The sequence below is a fragment of the Syngnathus floridae genome, chromosome 7 (assembly GCF_059516105.1).
Source record: "Syngnathus floridae isolate MCC-2025c chromosome 7, RoL_Sflo_1.0, whole genome shotgun sequence".
Taxonomy (NCBI): Eukaryota; Metazoa; Chordata; class Actinopteri; order Syngnathiformes; family Syngnathidae; genus Syngnathus; species Syngnathus floridae.
The window spans coordinates 17047472-17061446 of record NC_142419.1 but is presented as its reverse complement, the minus strand read 5'-3'; the positions used below and the strand labels follow the sequence as shown (position 1 = coordinate 17061446).

The 13975-nt window shown below is 46.2% G+C and overlaps 3 protein-coding genes across 3 annotated transcripts; all 3 read left to right on the top strand.

Moving 5' to 3' along the window:
• Positions 1–39: 39 nt before the first annotated feature.
• Positions 40–1514, top strand: LOC148395682 (ADP-ribosylation factor-like protein 14). The gene is made up of 2 exons (XM_088380768.1): positions 40–715; positions 905–1514. The coding sequence occupies exons 1-2, from the start codon at positions 401–403 to the stop codon at positions 1199–1201; spliced, it is 612 nt and encodes a 203-aa protein (XP_088236894.1). The 5' UTR covers positions 40–400; the 3' UTR covers positions 1202–1514.
• Positions 1515–1933: 419 nt separating this feature from the next.
• Positions 1934–11000, top strand: kpna4 (karyopherin alpha 4 (importin alpha 3)). Its single transcript, XM_088380658.1, has 17 exons — positions 1934–2187; positions 4486–4530; positions 4621–4710; positions 5771–5800; positions 5887–5939; positions 6077–6172; positions 6386–6471; positions 6539–6625; positions 6703–6872; positions 7000–7044; positions 7141–7272; positions 7353–7481; positions 8045–8149; positions 8247–8318; positions 8403–8565; positions 8657–8751; positions 8861–11000. Exons 1-17 carry the CDS (start codon positions 2119–2121, stop codon positions 8954–8956), a joined length of 1563 nt encoding a protein of 520 aa, XP_088236784.1. The 5' UTR covers positions 1934–2118; the 3' UTR covers positions 8957–11000.
• Positions 11001–11141: 141 nt separating this feature from the next.
• trim59 (tripartite motif containing 59) lies at positions 11142–13919 on the top strand. The gene is made up of 5 exons (XM_088380659.1): positions 11142–11429; positions 11908–12170; positions 12234–12455; positions 12561–12770; positions 13227–13919. The coding sequence occupies exons 2-5, from the start codon at positions 11916–11918 to the stop codon at positions 13812–13814; spliced, it is 1275 nt and encodes a 424-aa protein (XP_088236785.1). The 5' UTR covers positions 11142–11429; positions 11908–11915; the 3' UTR covers positions 13815–13919.
• The last annotated feature ends 56 nt before the right edge of the window (positions 13920–13975 follow it).

Genomic DNA, 13975 nt, shown 5'->3' with positions numbered 1-13975 from the left:
TTTATAGCATCCAATATTTGTCATTCATGACCACTGCCTGACGGGGAAACAATCCGGATGACCCAAATAAGCACTTCCGATTATGTCGGGGCTAGATGATTGACATCTAGCGACAGGTGTGATCTGACTCCTGTAACCGGAGAACAAACTACACGTCGTACTTCATAGTTGCACTGTCACTATATTGATATAAATAGTTTTCCTGAAAGCTGCGTAGTGCTGAGGAGACTCCGGTCACAACACGAGGGGTGGGATCACTTTAAACTTGTGTGTACATAAAGCATCGTGGCCGCAGACTGAGACTGCAGCCAGACAGCACTGCAGGGACCCACTGGGAGCAAGAGAGCTTGGCTTACGCAACCGCACAAGCCCATTCTTCTTTTTGGAATCCGACTCAGACATGGGGATGCACGGTTCCAAGCCACGGAGGCAAGCGCAGGTCCTGATGCTTGGCTTGGACCGATCTGGGAAGAGCACCTTGCTGTATAAACTCAAGTACAACGAGAGAACGGTGACGGTGCCCACGGTGGGCTTCAACGTGGAGACGCTGGAGACGGACAGGAGCAGCCCGGGGCTCACTGTCTGGGACGTGGGCGGCCAGAGGAAGATGAGGCCTCACTGGAAGCATCACTACGCCGACACGGCCGGGCTGGTGTTTGTGGTGGACAGCGCGGACCAAGGGAGGCTGGATGAAGCCGGCAAGGAACTCCATCGGGTAATTAAAAATGATGGTTGGATTGATACATAAAATCTCGGGGCTGCACTGCAGATGAATGTGACTTGAATTGATGATGCACTTGACTGAGCAAGCTCAAGTTTCTATTTAACCCTTTACAGTAGTAAGTAGGAAAAACTTCCAAATAGAGTCCTAACTGGTGGTGACGCATGCCTTGTGTTCCTTAAGGTGCTGAAGTACGAGACCCTGAGAGGAGTTCCTCTGGTCGTTCTGTCCAACAAACAGGATCTGCGCGGGGCTCTGAGTCCCGAAGCGGTCTGCCAGAGGCTGGACCTCAGGCGAGCGTGCGAGGGCAAGAGGCCATGGTTCATCCAGCCCTGCTCGGGCATCACGGGCGTAGGGCTGGAGGAAGGCTTCAGGAGGATGGTGTACCTGATGAAGACCCCACTGAGGCAAACGCAAGAAGACATCCAGGTCAAGATGAAGTCAAAAGGCTTCAGGATTTCGGCTTTGATATGCGGCTGATGGGTGATTTAATCTGATGCTTAATCCAATCACATGTTGTGTTCACTCTTATCTGCCGCCTCATCTACCATATATGATCACATTTAAGTGGGTCATTTGAAGATGGAAGATCTCAACACAGCTGTGACAGAAAGCCTCCTCATCAGAATCAAAGAGAATCTCTGATTCCTTTCTTTGGCCTGTGGCATTAGTGCGAGAAGAGTCAAAGGGTGTAAACACCCCACGTGAAGCCTGCTGGGGTCCTTGAAAAAAATATATGTATTGAGAAGCATTCCTGAATATTTATTTATTTAATATGCATTGTATAATCGAGTTCATGTACTTTCTCGTACTAATATTGCTATGTATATTTATGTCTTATTTATGTTATGTTTTAAATGTGACACTGTGATAAAAGGCGGAGAATATGCGATAAAAACAAATCGGTTTGGGTAGCAGCATGTAAATACACACAATTATTTGTCATTCATTTATAATAAAGATCTCAGACAATTGCTTTATCTTTTTATTCTATTTTAGTCCACACGTATTGCAGTTTTATCGTGTGAAGCGATATCAAAAGTGTCTTAATATAAAATATTACACAACATAGAGTGAATAAAATAAACAAAACTCGCTGTGACGAATTCGTCATGTTGACGCAGAATTTTGACCTGCGTTGGCGGGCATCTTGCAACAGACCAATCAGAAAAGAGCGGCTCCCCCCCACCCTTCCTCTCCGCCACCGGCAATCCCAGCATGCACTGCGGCCTTACCAGCAGTAGCAAAAAATAGTCCGTTAACGAGCGAGTGAGGCAGCGAGAGCGAGCAAAATAGAGCGAGAGAGGCCGAGAAAGGGAACTACGAGAAACGCTAGCTTAACTGGCTAATTCCACGAGTGAAATAAACTGCGCTCAAGCCTCGCCGCAACCGCTAGCATGGCCGACAACGACAAACTGGACAACCAGCGACTGAAGAATTTCAAGAACAAGGGTCGGGATTTAGAGGTAAAAATAAAATGAGGGAATTCACGCTTTTTTTACCCCCCTTCCGTTTTTCTAAACAGGGGCACCACGGCTTGGCTTCCCTGTGACGTCGTTTCTATAATTCGCACCATCGGGAACTTTGCCCGAAGGCTTCAACCAGGGCCTTCACTGAGAACATTTTTGAAAATCCCGACCGCTGTTTGGTGATTTCAGCGCACGGGCCTCGGTTTCTAAGCCGCATTTCGACTGAGTACCACAGAGGCTCGATCAGCTAACTCGCTGCTAGCCAGGCCCTCGACGGACATGCTAGCTCCAGCGGAGCGACCGAACGTTTGAACTCGATGTGTACCGCTGCCAAATACTCTAATATACACATATAAACTTCATATACGTGAGGAAAATGTATAAATTGAGGAGTATCCCCGAGATTGGGAAGTTAATACTGCGGCGTATGAACATCACGTCGAAGCTGCAGTTTAGCTAGCGCCTCTTAAGCTTGGAAGCCATAACCCCCCCCTCCCACGGCTTTAGCATAAAAACAATGGCGTGGGGGGTCTAATTTATGTCTAATCGTCCTTTTTATCGCAGTTTGATGCTCTCAAAATGAGCTAAATTCGTGTATTTTGGTAATCCAGCATTCTGACACGGTTAAAGTTAAACTATACGCAAGCTACCGATTGACATGATTTACTCGATTTCGCACTGCAACGATCGCGTTGTCCAACACTCGCCGACCGTTGTTTTGTTTATGAGGGGTGACATGTTTTGACTGCATATAAGCTGCATGGACTGATTCATCCAGTTTGTCAAGTAGTTTTTTTTTTTTTTGTGCATGCGTGTGTGCTGCAGCGCAGTAAGGTTGGTAGGCCGGTGCACGGCAGCTGTCCTGTCAATGACTCTTCATCACAGTCGTCGGTGAACACTGCAAGCCACTACCGATCCATTATTATTGGTGCATCGTCATATTTTTTTTCTTTCTTAATACCACTGCAATGACTTTGAAATGAAATGAGATCATTTTGTTTGAACTGCACACTTTGAGCTGTAATTCGAGGGGGGTTGCATTTAAACTTGGTTACCGGAGTTTGAATTAGAATATCTCTCTTTTTAAAGGACCTCAAGTAACAATTGGCTCACCAGGTGCTCTTTGGCAACATTTGCATTTATTGGGTATTTATTGACTTAATGACAGCAGGGTGATTTATGAAGTGTTTCAGGAAATCATATCTTCTCGTAGTAAGCCAAATGTTGCAGAACTCATTTGATGCCACTTCAGTGTAGCTGGCCAAAGACCTGCCCGAAGCAAAAGCAACCAGAGGTTGGTTTTTTTTCAAGGCAAAGAAGTGGAATGTAATGCAATGACCCACTCCATCACCTGACCTGAATTCGATTGAACATGCTTGCTGAAGACGTAAAGGAAAATGTCCCAACACATTGCAGATAGTTGCAGAAGTTCGACTGAGCAATACCTGGGATGAAACCCAGTGTCTACTGATGTCCATGTTCCAGACTTCAGGTTTTGACAGCAGAGGGTTTGCAAGTTGATTTATGATTTTTAATTGATGCTATTACTTTTGATCCCTAACCATTGCACCATAAGTCACGTCTTGTGATCATTTGGACTGTGCACATAGCTAGCTGCCTTATGACGCTGGTGGTTTGGCATGTTGGGGATCTGAATGTGACACAACAAAATTCCTCAGTGTCACTCCTATGAAATAACAGTGACACCATTATAATATACTTTTTGTATATATATATTTTGATGTATGTAGTATTCATCCACGAAGAATCAACATACAGTGTATGTACTCAAGTGGTGCAATAGAGACAAAATGTAATACCCCAATATAGAATCAATTGATTTACAGAATAGGACTCTTGTGAAATGTGCATAAATCATCTGTTTTTTAAACACATACAAATAACATTAACGCATTCAGTGGTGGCCATTTTCAAACCCTTCTTTACTTTATCGTGTGGAAAAAATGTTAATTTGACTGCCTGGATTCTTAAAAAAAAAAAGTGATTTATAATCAAAATAACATCCAAACACGTCAATTGAATATCTGACGCTGTAAATGTTTTATTGCAAGCCCTGTTTAAAGTATGTGTTAGTGAGCGCCGTGTTGGGGTGGCGGAGTTGAGGGGACTGGCTGACTTCTGCTGTCTAAAAAAAGAGGTTCGCTCCTGTTGCTCAAGACTTGCTGTGCTGAAAGCTTGGAAGTTTGAGCTCAACTTGTTTTTCTTGGGCTCAAATGTTGCAGTGTTCTGGTCCAATACTGATGCTAATAATACTTTGTTTTTCTCTCTCCACAGTCCATGAGAAGACAGAGGACGGAGGTGGTGGTGGAGCTGCGAAAGGTAATTAATTAATTGACGTCATACTTGAATCTGATGCCTTAAGATCTGCACGCTGTCGCCCGGCTGAAATTTTTGGTTGCTCCTCAACAGAACAAGAGAGATGAGCACCTCCTGAAGAGAAGAAACGTGCCCCATGAGGACATTTGCGAGGATTCCGACGTGGACGGAGATTTCAGATCGGTAGGCCGCGTCCTGGAGAATCGGCGTTGCGGCTGTTTGTTATTGCAGTTTTTTCTTGTTGTTTTGCATCACCTCGGCGTCGCTATTAAATTCAAAACAAGAGGACGGCGGATATTAATAAAAACAAAATGATCTTAAGTGCAATCTTGTGCCGCAACGACTTCTTACGCTATTCCCTAGCTTTTGTGACCTCATATGTCGCAGTTAAATTCAACATTTGTAAGGGGGGGGGGGGTGCTTCAAGGCATGATTATAAAGCAAAGAACGCCGAGTACAACGATAATGGACTGTGCCTTCCTGTGCCATTTATGGAGGCTCCGCCATTTATTGCAAAACAAAAAGTCTACGCACGAAATAAGGACCAGACAGTCACATTTCTTTCACTGCGGGCGATATCCACGGTAGTTGAATTTGTTGAGCTCTTAATTCGATTTACTCATTTCTGTTTCTCCCGTCGCTATTAACATAATTGCCGTTAATCAGTTCTGTCGCTGGCATGTTTTGGTCAAACGTAATCGTCGGTACCGTGTCGAGCGCGAGGCACGGTGGCATCAAAGAGGCTACTCGGCACTTTCGAGATTCAATCAGGCTAACCGCTCCGTGCTCGAGCGGGGCGGTCTACCTCATCGTATATCAACAATGACACGCTGCTCTGAGTCACCGGTGCGCAGCCAGGAGGGTCTTTTTTTTTTTTTTTTTTGTGGGGAAAAGTGGACCGCCTGCTCCAATTAAAATAATTACCATTCCAGACACCTCACTGCGTTTAAAATAAATGTATCTGCTTCTGGGGTGTAGAGCAGATTATCTTATGTTGGTTACCCCAATGACAATTTATGGCAATTCTTTTTTTATGTATACTAATATTTTTTAGATTTCTCCTCTTGCACAGTGTGGCTTTTGATGTACTTATACATTTCTAGTTATTTTCCACTTGGATGCAATCAGGGCAAGAGCGTTTATTTTAGGATCAGAGATGCCACTTGATGTCATTTAGCCAATGATCATTTATTGCAAAATGTCCTGTCGGTTCTAACGACTTTCTAATATGTTTCCTTGTCAGCAAAACGCCTCCCTCGACGCAATAGTGCAAGTAAGTTGCTTTTCCTCGCTTATTCCGTGTTGTAGCCAGTGTCCATCAAGCAGGACTCTAATCCACTTTTGCGTATTGCGTTGTAGAATGCCACCAGTGATAACCAAGGCATCCAGCTGAGTGCTGTTCAGGCCGCCAGGTATGAGTGTTGAGAAACGCCGCAAACATCCATCTCGTCCATGTCAACATTCTCCAAATTCTGAAGTGTTGCACACTCCCATCGGCATGTGTCATGTTGTCGTGCAAATAATGGAATGTTGTGTATCTGTCATGTAGGAAATTGTTGTCCAGCGACCGCAACCCGCCGATCGACGACCTGATAGGCTCCGGGATTCTTCCTATTCTGGTCCACTGCCTGGACCGAGATGACAAGTAAGTCGAAACCCGTCCCGGCACCTGTTAGACAAAACCAATTTGGCTATGTATGCGAGTTTAAATGCCTGTGGTGCACGGTGATGCATGTATGCAAATGTGTTCCAACCTTTACCTTCCAGGAATGGCAACACACACAAATGATTCACCAGTGCACAAACACACTCACACACACCGCTTAATGTCTTTCGCTTTGTCTCTCCCTCCCCGCAGCCCTTCTCTGCAGTTTGAGGCCGCCTGGGCTCTGACCAACATCGCGTCCGGCACTTCCGAGCAGACCCAAGCTGTGGTGGAGTCCAGTAAGTGGCACGAGGTGCATTCGACAAAGCCGAGGACAACCGCTAACGGAGCCGTTTGTGTACGCAGGCGCCGTGCCGCGCTTCCTGAGGCTGCTTCAATCGCCTCACCAAAATGTGTGCGAGCAGGCCGTCTGGGCTTTGGGCAACATTATCGGTGAGCTGTCGGCAGATTGGCCATCACCTAAAAGTTGAGAGGTCATATTGACGCGTACCCGTCCGTCTCTCGGTCAGGCGACGGCCCGCAATGCCGAGACTACGTGATCGGCTTGGGCGTGGTCAAGCCGCTGCTGTCTTTCATCAGTCCTTCCATCCCAATCACCTTCCTTCGCAACGTCACCTGGGTTATGGTCAATCTGTGCCGCCATAAAGACCCTCCGCCGCCCATGGAGACCATCCAAGAGGTTTGTGCTTTGTTAGATGTAGCTCTGAAAATGCACAATATGAAGTCCTCGCCGTGTGAGTTCTTGCGGTTCTTGCAGAAACGTTTCTACTTTTGTCCACCTTATAATTTACATTCTTAATCCGTAGATCCTGCCAGCTCTGCGTGTGCTGATCCACCACACTGATGTCAACGTGAGTAAACGCTTAACTGTTTGAGGAAGTCTTTCTGCCATGTAAAGAAGTTCCACATTTCATCCCTGTAATTCCCTCTCATCTCACTGCTTCTAGATTTTGGTGGACACGGTGTGGGCCCTGTCCTATCTGACGGATGCTGGCAACGAGCAGATCCAAATGGTGATTGACTCTGGCATCGTCCCTCACCTGGTCCCACTGCTCAGCCACCAGGAGGTCAAAGTTCAGGTATGGGGGGTGGAAGACTATAGAAATTCATTGAAAGCATTTTGAAATAGTGATCTCAATGAACTATTATTTTCATCCAGACCGCTGCCCTGAGGGCTGTGGGCAACATCGTGACTGGAACAGATGAGCAGACACAGGTGGTGCTCAACTGTGACGCTCTCAACCACTTCCCAGCCCTCCTGTCACACCCAAAGGAGAAAATCAACAAGGTAACACCTGTGCACGTCTCACCGCGTTCTACGGCCTGGCGTTGCTGGAAGTGATGACATCTGAGACATTCTGGTGTGAAAGTTGTGTGAAAGTTTTAGGTGGGGGGGGGATGAGATTAGTCTAGTAAGAGTAGACTTTACATTGGAGAATGCGACGACGACAATGAGGACCGACATCTGCTGTAGTTGGAGTTAAGAGCACTGGTTGAAGGGGGGAGTAGTTGGTGTGTGTGTTGATGGCTGATTGTGTGAGTCACTTCAAATGGGTTGGTGGCAAGAGAGCGCTGAGAATCAGTCCTTGCTGATATCGGAGTGCATCTGAGACCAGTCACTTTCCACTCGAGGCCCAACTGGTATGATTGGTGACATGGACGATGATTAGAGCCTCAACACCGCTCTCACCCCACCCGCAGCACGCAAGTCTCAGCCAGGCATCCGCTCTTTGCGTGGATGTCCGGATTCTGATCCAGCCTAGACGTAATGAAGAACTAGCGAGAGAACAACGTTATGAGACATGTTATTAAAAACAATTTCATGCTGTATTTGCGCCTTTTGTCCTGTAGGAGGCGGTGTGGTTCCTGTCAAACGTCACAGCAGGGAATCAGCAGCAGGTGCAGGCGGTCATAGATGCCAAGCTGGTCCCCATGATTATCCACCTTCTCGACAAGGTACCTGCTTCTCACTGTTCTCTGTTTTTATTTGTTTTTTTTTTAACATGGCACGGAGCATTGAAATTGATCAAACTTGCCCGCTATGTCAATTTAGGGAGACTTTGGAACCCAGAAGGAAGCAGCCTGGGCCATCAGCAACCTTACAATAAGTGGGAGGAAAGATCAGGTACAAAATAAAATTTTGTGGTTTATACAATGGGGGGGGGGTCCTCTAGTAAGTCAATTGAATCTTGTCTCGCGGTGCCTTCAGGTGGCGCACTTGATCGAGAAGCAGGTCATCCCTCCATTCTGTAACCTGCTCACGGTGAAGGACGCCCAAGTGGTGCAGGTTGTCCTGGACGGGCTCAGCAATATCCTGAAGATGGCCGACGACAAGGCTGAGACCATCGCGAATCTCATCGAAGAGTGTGGAGGTGGGCGTCCGACGCATCGAGATATTGAGCGTTTTTTTTTTTTTTTTGTGGGGATGGGAGTTTTTGTTCACACGCTGTTGTGTCTGTACAGGTCTGGAGAAAGTGGAGCAGCTGCAGAATCATGAAAATGGTGATATCTACAAGCTCGCTTATCAAATTATTGATCAGTTCTTCTCCTCTGATGATGTAAGTTGAAGGCTCTGGCTACACTTGTTTGTTTGGTGTTAAACGTCCTCTTCCTCCGTTAAACTCACCCCTTCCTCTTTCCTCCTCACTCTCTTTGGGTGTGACTCAGATTGACGAAGATAACAGCCTGGTCCCCGAAGCCATCCAGGGCGGAACTTACGGCTTCAACTCCGCCAACGTGCCAGCCGAGGGATTCCAGTTCTAAACGGCGTCCGGGGTATTCTGGAGTTTTATTCACGATGCAGCACTCTGTTCAACATAAACAAAATTAGGCAAGAGAGAGCGAGAGAGAGCGAGAGTGTGAGAAATTTGATCCATTGTGCTTGGCTCGTGGGATCCATGGCTGCATCTTATCTGAGAGAAAAATGTGTGGATTTCATTTGGCGTTCCTGGGGGAAAGCAGCCCAAATGAAGTTTGAGTTGGCGAGTGGGTGCGAGTGAGAATGAGTGGCTACATGTTGCAAAAAAAAAAAAAAAGAAAAAAACCCACAAAAAAACAAATCTGTATGACAAAAGAAAACAAAACCACCTACATCAAAACATGTCGAGAGACATGGCAACGCGACAACTTCCGTAACAGAAGCGACGACTTCAACTCGATGTCCGCCCAAGGAGACACGACAACAAACTCTTAAATCACAATCCTCGAGGGCGCCACTTTCCCCCAATCGGCCACACTATCAGACGTGTGTGTGAATGGAGCCATTGCGTATGAATGTCTGGACTCAGCGCTGAGGAGCCAGGTTCATCTCCCAACAGGACGTCCCGACGGGACACCCTCCTCTTCCCCTCCGGGGCGGCGGGGCCAGGAGTCTGGCTGCGTGACACGTGTGCGAGCGAGCGAGAGAGAGAGAGAGAATGGGCGGATGGGTTGTGTGTGCGTGACTGGGAGTGTGCGAGGACGCATGCAGGAGACGGCAGAGATACAAATGCGACATCTTGAGCGAGGAAACGCAGCGAAGTTTAGAAAAGGAGAAAGAAATTCGGCCTTTGAGGCTGATCCTCAAATCCCTGAAACAAAGAACTTTGGATACCGAAAGAAGAAACGGAAGAGAGAAAAAAAAAAATCAGTGCAACGAATATTTTTTGTTTTCACTTATTTTTAAGTTGCTATCAATGGACACTGGACATTGCGAATGGCAGATGCACAGAAGGGGTGCATTCTATTATGAAGATGCATTGGGTGGCTTTGGGGCTTTTCTTTGTTGCCTCTGGCATGTTCCTTTTAATGCTTTTTTTGTTTTGTTTTGTTTCCCCACCTCCCTCAGCTTTTATTTTCATGGCTTCTGTTAAGGCGATTTCATAACAAGCCCACCACATTACAGGCTTGGTGCTGTGAATTGTTGTTCCCCATAAATTGATTCCGTTTTTGAATTGAAGTCCAGCAAAACCACTGCTTTGCAGTTTAGTCGCCATAGAATTGACTTACCATGAAAGGGAGAAGTGAACATAGGCCCTTTTCACATAGGATTGTGAAGCTCATAACCCTTGCATGTACTCAATGATGACACAGTTCCTTATTTTAGGGTCTTATAGGTTCCTTAGGCTGTGGATACAGTGTAATTTTTATTTTAAGTAAACTGTGCTTAAATGTTCCACATTTGCCCTTCCCTTACTCCCCCCTTTTAATGTCTCACTTGCTAAATAATCTGTATGGTTTTGCACATGTACTGCAAAGTGACGCCTCAAGATTGATTGGTCTAACCTGCCGCTGGCCTCAACAATATGCATCATTTTGACCACAATCTTTGTCTTTCAAGAGTCATCCCAGGAACTTTTTTTTTTTTCAACTGACAGTTGAGGGGAGATAAAGAATTTATTTCAGGAGAATTATCTCAGACTATGAGGGAGTCCGACCTCATGCTTTTTTTTTTTTTTTTAAGGTCCAAAGGGTGTCCAACTGTCCCTTAGTGGAACCTTTGAATAAATAAATCATGAACAAATTTGCAGTAACTTTAGTACATTTGGGAGTTATTTAGCCCTGTGATCATGTGTCCTTCACAAACTTAAGTACTTCAGGTTTGTGTTTAACTCAAGACAGTGTAAAAAAAAACAAATTACATTTTGTGCTCATAACATTTCTGTTGGACATAGGGGAGATTTTTTTTTCAGCATTCCTCATTAGCAGAGATGTGATTTCAAATCTTGACAAAAAATTAAAACTATGACACTGAAGATAAGCTGGTGAACCCAAACGTTTGGGGAGGTAGGCTACAGTTTAGGCTAAAATAAATAAATAGTGAACCCCACAGTATGTATTTGTGTCTATTCTTTTGAACCACGGGTGGAAAAACACTAAATTTAGCCGTTAACGGTTCTGCCGGCTTTCAAATTCTGGCAGGTTGGAGCCTGATTTGTTCAAAGGTACGCATGCGCATTGGAAGATGACGTATTTCCGGTTACGGATATTTTTTTTTTTTCAAACGTCAACACATGCTGCGTTTTCTGTCATGAAATGTTTGAGACATTATCAGCACCGCTCTAATTCCTGGACGATGTGGACCTGTATGTAACATGACTTTTCAACCGAATGTAGCTGTAACGTAAAAATTCCCAAACTAGAACTAAATAGCATTTAACTGAAAGGGCATTTTCGCTTTTTCTAAAACGAAACGAGAAGCCAACGGGAAACGGAAGAGAGATTTTTGGAAAGCAAACACCGAACATTTGAGCCAAAGGTATGTAAATAACGATGAGAATGTGAGTTAAATTGCTAGCAGCTAAAGTTCAGGGTCTACTGCGTGCTTGACAAATGGACGGGAGCCGAACCCAAAATACAACAAAAAGGTCGTGGTGACAAGCTGACTGTCAAACTTCCCAGCTGTATCCAATTACGCCTTGGTCTGTGGCGTGAAACGTCCCATTTAAGACATTTAATTTGTCTTGACCAAAACTGACAATATCGACAAACTACGGTCACTTTACGATTATTATTCAACATGTACTGTGCAATAACGAAACGTGGGTTTTTCTCCTTCTAATGTTCCAAACATAGCCTTGAAGTGCAATAAACTCGCTCATGATCAATTAAAAATAAAAAGCTGGACAACGAACGAGTCCAATTTATTTTCATCGGCAATTATATTGGATGTGATTCCATTTTGTAGCTAATGTTGTGGCTGTTTTTCCTCCATCTTGTCGCCACTTCCCCGTCAGTGTCCAGCATGGACAACCTGGAGGAAGACCTGACTTGCTCGGTGTGTTACTCGCTCTTCTCTGACCCACGGGTGCTGCCCTGCTCGCACACCTTCTGCCGGGGCTGCCTGGACAGCCTGCTCCACGCCTCGCACAACTATTCCATCTGGCGCCCGCTGCGCCAGCCGCTCAAGTGCCCCAACTGCCGCAGCATGGTGGAGCTGCCCATGGCGGGCGTGGACGCGCTGCCTGCCAACGTGTCCTTGCGCGCCATTATCGAGAAGGTAGGGAAGATCCCCTGAATGACCCTCCAGCAGTTTTAATGGACTTGTGTCTGTCTGTTTTAGTACCAAGGGGACAGCGGGCCCAGACCCCCTTTGTGTCCAGACCACCCGAGGCAGCCCCTCAATATGTACTGTGTCCAAGACCGTAAGCTCATCTGCGGCCTGTGTCTGACTGTGGGCCAGCACCAGAGCCACACCATCGACGACCTGCAAGCGGCGTTCGCCAGAGAAAAGCGGACTCCTTCACTCCTTCTGGCACGACTCTCTGAGCACAAATGGTCACAGGTGAGTGCAACCTGAATTAGTTATTTTTGCGACCATGTGTTCAACGTGCTGTTCTTGAAACCTTGGGACTCGGGTTGTCACTATTCATTTTTTGCGTGTGTTTAGGTATGTGAGCTGTGCGAGCAGCTGGAGCAGGAAAAAGCCCGCTGCGAGGCTGTGCTCAGGCAGGACAGACAAGAAGTCACGGAGTTTTTCCACACGCTGGAGATGGTGCTGCTCAGGAAGCGACAAGCCTACCTGGAGGTTCTGGACAAAAGCTTGGATGAAGTGTCACGGGCCTATGACCCACTCATCCACAGAGTCAAGGAACTACAGGTGTGTACCCTTTCTTCAGAGGTCTCTTTGCATTAACGGTGTGACATTTGATTAGTCGTCAACAAATTGATTATCAACTTAAATGGCAACTGTTTTGATATTTAAAAGAGACATTAAGTCAAAACTGCCCAAGTCGTAGCTTGTGCATAACTTGTTGTGCCCCCCCCCCCCTTTTTTTTTTTTTTTTTTAAATCCCCAACCTAATTGCAGTAAATAGTTGCATGAAAACAAGTACAGCAGAAACCTTCTGTGCCATGGGATGTTTTATTCTGGCACTGTTGAAACTATTTCATTATTTTCATAATCTCTTAACGTCCCAAGTCGGGACTGTAAACCGAGGACTCCCTCACTGTATGTGGTTCCCTTGGAAATGTGGCCACTTTATTTATTTTTGGTGAACCCCTGAGTGGACAAATGAGGGAAAAGGCGGTGACAGTTGGTGTTGGTTTGCTCCAGGAAGAGCAGCTGGACCTGGTCTCCTTTGCGGCGTCCATTGAGGAGGAGGACTCTCCTTTGGTCTTCCTGGAGAAGGTTCACATGTTCAGGGAGCGAGTGGCCAACTTCACCGGCGCCAGTCTGCCGTCCGCCCTCAACCTCTCGGTCGCACCCCGAGCCGCCGACTACCTGCGTCGGCACTGGGCCGCCGTCACTCTTGGTAGTCTGGACGAGGCGCCGATCCCCAAGGTTTGCTGCTGCACGCAATGCCGCGGGGCGGCAGCCGAGGTTCATGGCGGACCGAAGCGGGAGTCCTCCTGGCTACGAGTCAAACTGCTTTTGCCGTTGTTGGCACTTTTGCTAGTGGTGGCATCACTGTGCTGGCTCGGCGTTTTTCAGTCAAGCCGAGACCTGATAGGAGAGCTCTTCATGCCCGTCTGGGACTGGGCAGGAATGGAATTCACTGTGGTACAGGAGCTTGTAGTAAAATGGAGCTGTCACATTTTTTCAATGTCAGAAATCTTCTCACAGGAGTTGACTGCCTTCTTTACAAGTCTGACGTCATGGCCTGACCTGGGAACCGCTTTCTGTTATGTAGCAAAATGCTAACTTTTAAATGTTGTACAATAAAGTTTTTTTATACGTAGCTCAAACATCCAACCGTACTGCTTATCTTCACTACGGTTGCATGTTTGTTTTTGTAGTTCACGGAAATCTTGCATCAGTTTTTTGTTTAAATTATTCTAGTTTGCATTGGTGTATTTTTGATT